Source organism: Micromys minutus (genome assembly GCF_963924665.1).
Source record: "Micromys minutus genome assembly, chromosome: 12".
NCBI lineage: Eukaryota > Metazoa > Chordata > Mammalia > Rodentia > Muridae > Micromys > Micromys minutus.
Genome location: NC_137981.1, coordinates 25,415,799 through 25,426,021, shown reverse-complemented (window position 1 = coordinate 25,426,021; position 10,223 = coordinate 25,415,799). Strand labels below are relative to the sequence as shown.

Below are 10,223 nucleotides of genomic sequence, written 5' to 3'. Positions count from 1 at the left end.
TAGAGACTGGTCTCAAAATAAGCCTGTTGTCAATGTGACAGAATCTAGAATCACCTGTAAGGGGCTGTCTTGATTACATTTAATGGTGTGGAAAAACCCATCGTAACTGTGGGTGAAACTATTCCCTAGGCACGGGTGGTATATTGGATTGGATGCCTTCATCACTCTCTTCAGACTGTGACCAGGGCTCTCAGTGCCCACTTGACTTCCTTCCATGACGGACTGTATCATGACCTAAAATAAAACCTTTTCTCTATTAAGTTGCTTTATCCGAGTATTTTATCACAGTAACAGAAAAGTAACTAAGATGAATCCTCAAAATTTTCTGGGTAGAAAAATATTTTGCTCTGAGTTGAACTTGAGGCCCATTCAAACAAAGGTGGGAAAGGAGCTTCATAATGGCCTAGTTGGGGAAGCTATACTTGGATTACATGGGTTATCTAGTGGTCCATGGAAGCTGAAAAATTACCTGGAAACATCTTAGGTAGATACAGCAATGCTGAATGAACCGTGTGTTATGATTTGGAGGTCATTTGTCTCCTGAAGGTCCATGTGTTGGAAGCTCACCCCAATTTTAACATTCCAGCCTTTCTTTGTTTTTTTGTTTTGTTGTTTCTTTGTTTCTTTCATGCTTTGTATTTGAGGGATTGCTGGCTTCTTGCATTCCCAGATTGTTCATATTTTTCTGCCAACATTTTAGATTCCATAACAGGAGGGAAACTTGCTTTGGAATATTCTTACTCCCCAAATTCCAGGAATATTTGGCAAGCTGAATTCCTCTAAGGAATGTCTATGAGGGCCAGTGAGATGCTCAGCAGGCAAAAGCACTTGCTGTGCAAACCTGGTCACCTGAGTCCAATTCCTGTGACTCATATACAGGCAGAAGGATCGAACCTAGTCCAGAAAGTTTTCCTCTGACCTCCACACTCATGCCACACCCAATATGTTCTATACTGACACAACCATTCATACACATATACTTAACACAATACACACACACACACACACACACACACACACACTCATCCACTCCACCCCACAATAATTTAAAATGGTAAGAATTATACTTACATACATAGTGTGTGTGTGCGTGCGTGCATGGGTGTGTGTGTGAGAGAGAGAGGGGGGAGGAGAGAGAGAGAGAATAACTAGGAGGCTGGGTGGTGCACACAAATAGTTCCAGCTCCTTGTTGGGAGGTAGGGGCTGGAGGATTATAGGTAGGTAGTTTTTCACTTTATTTCAGCTTATTGGCTTTTGTTACAAGTCCCCATGTGATCCTTGGTTAAATACTGAGTTCAAGAGACCAGCCTAAGCTACATGAAATTTTATCTAAAAAAAACCAAAAACAACAAAAACTTAGAGTGTGCTATATTCTACTATTTAACTGAAGAAGAAACAATACAACCATAGAATCTTATTGTTTGGTTGGATTGGCTGTTTGGATGTTTGATTTGTTGTTGCTGGTTTTATATTATTATTATTATTATTATTATTATTATTATTATTATTATTATTATAGTGTGTGCACGTTTTAAAACGTCATATGAAAACATATACTCATTAAAAATGACTTGCAAGCTGGGCATTGTGGCACGAACTCGTAATCCCAACACTTGAGAGGCTGAGGCAGGAAGGTAACTTCAGCTTCAGTTAATAGTAGACATTTTTTACAACAAAACCAAAGTGCTTTAGAGCCAGGCTTGTTGGTGCATTCTCAGAACTCAAGAGGCTAGCCTGGACTAACAGACAAGGAAGGGACTTGGAAATGTAAAATGATAGAAAAAGAACCTTGAGAAAGAGGAGGAGGAAGAAGAAGATAGAGAGGAGGAAGAGGAGGAGGAAAATATGATTTATGGATTTTTAAAAATTTATTTATTTTATAAAATTCTATTATAGCTCACAAGATTTATGGATTTAATAAATGTCAGATCCCTTGTCTAACACATACAGAGCTCTGTGTCCATCCTTAGCCTAAGAAAGGGAGGGAGAGAGGGAGAGAAGGCAGAGGTAGGCCCAAAATTTTCCACCTAAAGATTTCTTCCAAAACTCTAGAACCATGTTCTACTTCAGTGTCTCCACAAAGCAGTGTGAACCTTGTGGAGCTCAAGAAGAAGATCCAACAGTCCCAAGTCACTTCCCAAGGGACAAGAACTGCCCAGTTTCTCTTGGCAAATCAGCTAGGCATTGCTACGGGTTTCTTGCTTGTCTTAATTCTCTGGAACTTTGTTCTCCCCCAAACCTTACTTCCTCCTGCTTCTATTCTAGAACTTCTGTGAATCACACACAGCCGACTCAAGCGAGTAGCCCCTTGATGACCTCTGCCATGATTCCCTCTCTGAGTGGTGCACCCTCTGTCTCTTCAGCCTCTGCTCCTCTTCCTGGGCCATCTCCAGGTCTCTTGGATCCTTCTAGACACTGGGCATCCAGACTTGTAATCAGTGTCAAGCAAGCTGAGGCTTGAAATCAAGAGACAAAGCTCTATGCTCAGCCTGGCTGGGCCCCTGCTATGAAGGAGGCCATCCTAAAGGTGCCAATTACACTGCCAATTTTTTTGGAGAAATCCTGATATATTTAAAGACGTTTTTAAAAGTGACTAAAGAATTTGCTCAAAGAATGTTAAGAGTGGTACATATTTGAATCACGATCCCTACACTTGGAAGGTAGAGGCATGTGGATTTCGGAATTCAAGGTCAGCCTGGTCTACAGAGAGTTCTCAGACATCCAGGGCTACACAAAAAAATTTTGTCTTGAAAAGCAAAACCAAAACAAACAAAATTTAAAAAATGTATATACTGAGACTAGACACAGTGGTTCATGCTTACAGTTCAGGCTGCCTGGGAGGCTGTGGTAGAAAGATCCTAGGAACTGAGTCTTTAAAGGCCAGCCTAGACAGTCCAGCAAAGCCATCTTAAACAAGCAGATTTATGTCCTGAAGTATTAACCTCCAGTATCTCCAACCTACCCAGTGCACTGGGGATAGCAAGGAGTCCATATAAAAATGAAACCTTTGCAGATGTAATTATGATGTCAGTTAAAGGAGCTCATACTCAACTGGGCATGGTGGTACCCGACTTTAATCTCAGCACTCAGGAGGCAGAGGCAGGCAGATCTCTGAGTTCAAGGCAACTCTGGTCTACAAAGGCCAGTGCTAAACAGATAAACCCTGTTTAGAGGGGGGAAATGAAATTCTACAGGAGGAAGGTAGCCTTTGCTCCAGTATGGTTTGTATCTTTGTAAGAGAGGAGATGGCTGCAGAGGCAGATACATACAGAGAGGAAACCATATCAAAACGCAAATATGACTTGGGAGGTAAAGACAGGAAGTTCAGAAGGTCAAGGTCACTGGGCATAATGGTGAGCCCCTGTAATACCGGAAATTGGGAGGCAGAGGCAGGTGAATCTCTAGAGTTTGAGGTCAGTCTGGTCTATATGGTGAGTTCCAGGACAGCCAAGGCTACATAGTGAGACCCTGTGAAAACAAAACAAAAAGATATTCAAGGTCATCCAGACTTAGCTAGAGACCTTGTCTCCCCTCACACACACACACACACACACACACACACACACACACACACACACAACAATCAATGTACAGTGGAAGCAAAGACTAGAATGCTGTAATTAGCTAAAGAATGGAGAGTGTGACTATCTATAAGCCCTTTGATTTTTTTATTTCTGTCCTGCTGAACTGTGAGAGGTTATTATTATAATACTGTATCTATTATTATAATACCCCAGGAAACTAATACACAGTGAATATAAGGCACCCCAAAAATAGTGGGAGAAAGAATCAAGCATAAAACTCAGAACATATGGCAGTTTACTTGATGAGTAGAGTGTCCTCCATCCTAAGTCCCTAAAAGATTACCCAGGCTTAAACACACAGATATTTATCTCTATCTATCTATCTATCTATCTATCTATCTATCTATCTATCTATCTATCTATCCATCCATCCATCCATCCATCCATCCATCCATCCATCCATCCATCTATCTATCTATCTATCTATCTATCTATCTATCTATCTATCTATCTATCTATCTATAGCCAGGGCTTCCTATAACCAAAGCTGGCCTTGAGTTCCCGTGTAACTTAGAATAACCTTGAACTTCCAATTCTCCAGCCTCAACCTACCAATAATTATATGTGTATGCTACCACAGTTGGTTTGTATGATGACTGAGACCAAACCAGGGTTTCATGAATGTCTATCAACTGCATGACATCCCCCAAACAGCACAGATATGTCATATGTACCCCAGATTCACCTCAAGTAACTCTAGTTCTTAAAATACTAATAGTGCATTCATTTTCCTAAATAAAATTAAGCCAGTTACCCTTACAGTGACTTATTAGGGACGAGCATTTCCTGTTTCCAATTCATGTCTGAATAGTTGTAAGCAGTTTCATAGTCTTACCTCAGCTGAGAGCCCTCTAAAAGGAAGGTCAATCTCCTAGCAAGATACCCTGCTACTTCAGCCAACTGCACACAGTTAATAGTTAATCTCAGGCTTATCTGCTGGCTGCTGTGCATGAAGAACAGGACCACTTAGGAAAGGAAAGTGATACTCAGTCCTGCTTTCTAAAGGGATAAGAGAAACCTTATCTCAGCCTTTCATAGACCTGGTCAATAAGCCGCGCACAGGGTTCATGAGACAGTCTTCACACCATTTCATAACCAAGGCAGCATATAACCTTGGGAAGCCACCCGCTTCTTTAAGCCACCATTTGCTGTTCTCACCAGTGCTGGTAAGGTGACATGCTGGTTCTCCACATCCTAGGCTACTATGCTGCTTTTGGTCTCTAGATGATCACTGGTAATACATGTGATGACAAGGCATTTGCAAACTTAGGGATCATTACGGCAACAGAGTGCCACAGCTGTGTCCTCGTGTGTTGAGACATTGCCAGCTGAGGCTGTACTTTGTCCCTTCTGTCCCCTGCTCAGATGGTTGGAGGGCTAGAAACATACCGCACAAATGAAGCAGGTGTCATGCCAGGTGTGCCCCAGGGCCTCAATAAACTTGTCACCAGCTTCCACAGGGAAATCACATCCATGACACTTGGTGCTGAACAGGTTGATGTAGTCTGAAATAAAAGTCAAAGAATAGTCAGCCACATAGACCCAAGACCCCACATCAGTGGGCTGGGCGCAGTGGCCTGGTCATCTCACAAACAAAATACCCACTCACATGGCTGACTGCACTTTTCGGTCTTTTGATAATTTGTACCAATGGTGTGTTGACTCAGACTTGGACTCATTTCCATCTTGTGCTAGTTTGATCTGTAAATTCTTTCTGGAATTGTCATGAACTTCCTTGAGGATAATTGTTTCTTTTGGGTCTGCCTCCTCTGATAGCTCAAAAGAAGTCAATACTCAAATGGACACTTAAAAAATATTCACCAATGCCCTATCACTAGTCTTATTTTTTAGAAGAATTAGGATCTTTAAGGTTTCCTTTTTCTTTTAGATTTGAATTTATTTTTAGGTAGGCATGTGTGTATATGCATGCGCGCGAGCACGTGTGTGTGTGTGTGTGTGTGTGTGTGTGTGTGTGTGTGTGTGTGTGTGTGAGTTCAGGTGTCCACAGAGATCAGAAATGTTGTTGGATTCCCTGGAGCTGGGGTTATAGGCTGTTACAGCTCACTGGGTGGGTGATGGGAAGAGAACTTGGATGCTCTAAGGAGCATGCACTCTTTTTGTTGTTTGTTTTCTAGACAGTGTTTCTCCATGTGACCCTGGCTGTCCTGGAACTCCCTCTATAGAACAGGCTGGCCTGGAACTCAGAGATCCTCCTGCCTCTGCCTTCCAAACACTAAGATTAATGGTGTGTGCCACCTGCCACCACCAACCAGACAGTATGCGCTCTTAACGGCTGAGCTATCTCTCTAGGCTCCTACTCTTTTAAGTTTTTTATCGCCAATTACGTGTGTGAGTATGTGGGGGTATTATATGTATATGGATACAGGTACCCACAGAGACCATAATATTGGGGCCCCTAGAACTTGAGTTACAGACAATTATAAGCTGTCTCACATGGGTGCTGGGAAGTGAACTTGGGGTCTCTGTAAGAACTACATGTGTTCTTAACCACTGAACCATCTCTATAACCCATAAAAGACATTTTCATCATTTTAGAATGGTGTTTGCTTGACCATTCTCCTGTCATTGGGCATTCATGTAAATTTTACTACTGTAAGCAATGTTTGGGTAACTCTACAGGGATATGCCCTTCTCCTCCCTCTAACAAGGAGGTAATACTACAAATACTATTCATAATGCTTCCACGTTTACAGATTACTTTTACAAGGATGGTGCTGTGAAGCAAACGTGGCCCCAGAGTTCATGTTAGAAATCTCTGCCTTGCAGCAATAATGTTTGGGGGCAGAGCCTAATGGGAGGCATTTAGGTTTTTGGATTAATTAATGTTATTTTTGAGGTTCATGAGAAGTGGGGTTCTTAAACAAATGAGCCTGGTCTCCTGTAACCCATTTTCTTTCTCTTTTGCCCCTCCACCTTCCACATGGCATGACATGAGAAGGCCTTTAATGAATGTAGCCTCTAGACCCTGGGTTTCCCAGCCTTCAGAAGCATGAGCCAAATCCATTTCTGTTCATTATAAATCACCCTGCTCCAGACATGAGGTTATACGGGAACAAGATGGACGGAGACCGGTGACGTCCTTACAAGAACCTCAGCATTCTGAACCAAACTTTCCTTTGCTTTGTCTTCCAGCATGACGCTTAGTCAGTGGCCAATTCTCAACACAGGTCTAAACCAATAAATCAGTGAGTTTACCACAGTTGTGATAAACAAATGTATCCGTAAAAAAATGTATCTGCAAATGAATCAATCTGCTTTCACAATGTCTCTCAGAGACCGACTTATCATTACTATTAGTTTTTCATTTCTGTCTTGTTTATTGGATGAGGAAGCTGAAGCTCGACCGCATCAGGAAGAGTCCCACACTTGAGGTCTCCAGTCTTGAGCTCCTTTCTCAGAGCAGTAGCACAATTCTGCCATGCTACTGAAGACATCTTCTAGACAGGTTCCATTCCCTTTGGAAACTTCATTCCTTCCTGCATTCCCCAGTTCCCCAAATGTACTTGTCTCTCCACAGCTCTACCCCACCTGGCTTCTTCCTGTGGTCCGTTCATCTCTGTGAACAGTATGTCTATTCACTGTCTTAGACCACACACTGAGAGGTAGTGTGCCATCCAGCTTATAAACAAGGAGTCTGAAGGAAGAAAAAAACTAGTTCAAAGTCCAGTTCTATTAAGGAAGTCCTTAAACCTGGGGCAGCCGCTCAGGGCTGTAACCTTCCCATGCAGATAATTACAGCACCAAACTCGTGGAATTATCACTATTGACCAGAGTAAGAAATGTATGGAACATCTGGCATAAATATTAACTGTTGACCTTTATTTTAGAAGATGATGGTTAAAGGAGGGAGAAGACCTACCCATCATCCATCTGTCTATCCATCATTCCTAACACAACATGTTAATGGCTTAACTTTCTTTAAAAAAATTATCTTAAGGGGTTGGAGATAGTTCAGCTGTTGCTCTTCCAGAGGACTTGGGTTTAATTCCCAGCACCTACATGTTAGCTCACACTTATCTGTAACTCCAGTTCCAAGGCTTCTGACACCCTCATACAGATAACATGCAGGTAAAATACCAATGAACATACAAACATTTAAAAATTACTTGTTTTATGTATGTTGATGTTCTGCTTGCGTGTATGTCTGTGTGTACATCTGTATGTACGTCTGTATGCCAAAAGAGGGCAATTGGATCCCATCAACAGCTGTGAGCTGCCATATGGGTGCTTGGAACTGAACCTCTGGAAGAGCAGCTAGCTTTCTTAACCACTGAGCCACGTCTCCAGCTCAAGGTTTTTGTTTTTTAAGCTTATTGTTACTATTATTGGTGTATATGACTTGTGCCAAGGAATAGAGGACATGTGCAGACTGGAGGACAACTTTGTGGGGTTGGCTCTTCTACTTCCTGTGGCTCCCGGGAAGTTAGGCAGCCAAGCTTTCATGGCAAGCCCTTTCACCCACTGAGCCATTTTACTGGCCCCTGCTGAAGGTTTTTGAGGGCAGAGACAGAAACTGATACAGACTACACATTCAAGATGTTTTGTGGATAGAAGACAACAAAAAACAAAGACTGGTTCAACTTGCCATATTAATTAGCAATTCCTCCCGTGTTCTTTCACGAACTCCTTCTTAAAACAGCTTGAGTCTCCTGGAAGGCCTGCTTACTGATTGATTTTCTATGTGAAACTTGGTTTTCTGTGATCTGGAGGCTCTGCTTTAAAAATTGGTAGCACAGGCCTTTAATCCCAGCAGAGGTAGACAGGATCTCTGAGTTTAGGACCAGCCTGGTCTACAGAGCTAGTTTCATAGGCCAGCCAGGGTTACACACACACACATACACACACACGCACACACACACACACACACACATACAAACGTTGTCTCAAAAACCAAAAGCACAAACAAAAACAAGATAATAATAATAGCACAGATATAACTAATATTTTTTTAAACAGTGACATTTTTCTCATTTATTCTATATACTGAGACTGTCACCAATGATTGCACTTACACACTTAATACTATATACATAAAGTGCACAAGGTGGTAAATTTCATGTTATATGTCTTTTCTATAGTATAAACCATGTTGACTATGTCAGACCCAAGTACAGAATCAAGGGTGTGACACTGACTGTCATAAAAGGGGGAAGAGATTCGCTGTGCTATCATTTCTTAACAGCGATGGAGGCCAAGGCACTGTTTAAAGCACTTCAGTTTACTCTGGAGCTGAAAAATGAGTTCACCCATGTAAAAGGCCAAAGGAGTTTCTTTCAAAATTCAGTTAAGGAAGCAAAGGTTTTGGCTTAGCTTGCTGCTTTCCATAGAGGAACTGGGGCGATTTTTCCTACCCAACTTCAATGTCTACCTTTTTTGTTTGTTTCCCTTTCTGTTCTCAAAGCTCAGCCCCGCCCACAGCAGCTCTGCTATTGTCTGTAATCAGCCCCCTTGTTTTCCATCTGACTTCATCTGTCTTCAAGTCTGTGTTCCCCTTATTGGGCCCTGCCTCAAAGGCCTTCCTGAAAGAAGCCGGCTGTGAAGGAAGAAAAATGTGACTAGAAGCCCACCAGCTAGGATGCTTGTATCCCCTGAACTCACAATTCCTGTTCTACAATGGTGTATTACACTCTGAAATGCAGAGAGATTGGGGGGATGTGAAGGGAGCCCAGGCAAGCTCCACAGGCCGGGAGCTAAAGGGGGCTCAGTATCCCATGCCTTGTCTCCTCCCAGTCCCCATCCTCACAGCCACCCTCTAAGGCAGGTGTTTATAGTTTGGAGAGGTTCAGCAGCTTTACTCAGGGTTACAAAGCCATCTCAGGATGGGACTAGAAATAGAATCTAGGATGAAGGCTACAAGTGGCCATCTTCAGACTAGATGCAGGTCAACATAACTGGAAAGACTTCTCAAACCGTTTGAGAACCAATGTGTGACTCAATATTAGAAAGAGGGAATGGAGCAGGGACTGGTCTATAAAATACATTGTAACTCTGACTCCTCCCTGCATTGCAAAGCTGAAACCAAGAAAAACAGTTCAGCTAATATATAATGGCACGGTTCTGCCCTTTAAAGGAAATCCAGGAGCTTGTATGAGGTCCTGGGTTTGATTCCAGGCACATGAAACGAGACTTTCTTCCCCCTCACAGTACGGTGCGGGTGGATACAGGCAGAAGTTAGTTTTCTATGCCTTCCTGTCAACCCAGTGGGACATGAGCACAGTCTTTCATCATGACGTCACATCGCATCCTATGTGTACCGTACGTATCCCACACGCCTACCTTTCTCACAGTACGGCTCTCCATCCTCCATGTGAAAGAGGCTGTTCCCAAAAGGCTTCTTGCAGGCCGCACAGACAAAGCAGGTGGTGTGCCATGTCTGTCGCAGAGCATGCATCACTTCCTGGAGGAAAGATTCAGAGTTCAGGACAGAAAATTTCCCAGGGGAAGGGAGCTAGCCTTGGCTTCTGCACCAGGCCTGGCTGTTGCCCAGGTAGCCTAGGGAAGAGGGCAGGAAGGCTCACAGAGCCGGTGCTGAGGAAGCCAGAGAAGCCAGAGGAGGGAGAGTCAGGGCCACAGGCAGATGAGGCAGGTTATGAAGCAAGAACTTGCTCTGCAGAACT

General features: G+C 42.9%; 1 protein-coding gene across 4 annotated transcripts in view; it reads right to left on the bottom strand.

The window, feature by feature from the left end:
* LDB3 (LIM domain binding 3) overlaps positions 1–10,223 on the bottom strand; it is a 61,419-nt gene that overhangs the window by 4,656 nt on the left and 46,540 nt on the right. For all 4 annotated transcript variants that reach the window (XM_080926527.1, XM_080926531.1, XM_080926526.1 and 1 more), the window contains 2 exons: positions 9,883–10,003; positions 4,975–5,090 (listed from right to left, as the gene is read on the bottom strand). In XM_080926527.1, the coding sequence (XP_080782653.1) occupies positions 4,975–5,090; positions 9,883–10,003 (237 nt within the window). The remainder of the gene's footprint in view (positions 1–4,974; positions 5,091–9,882; positions 10,004–10,223) is intronic.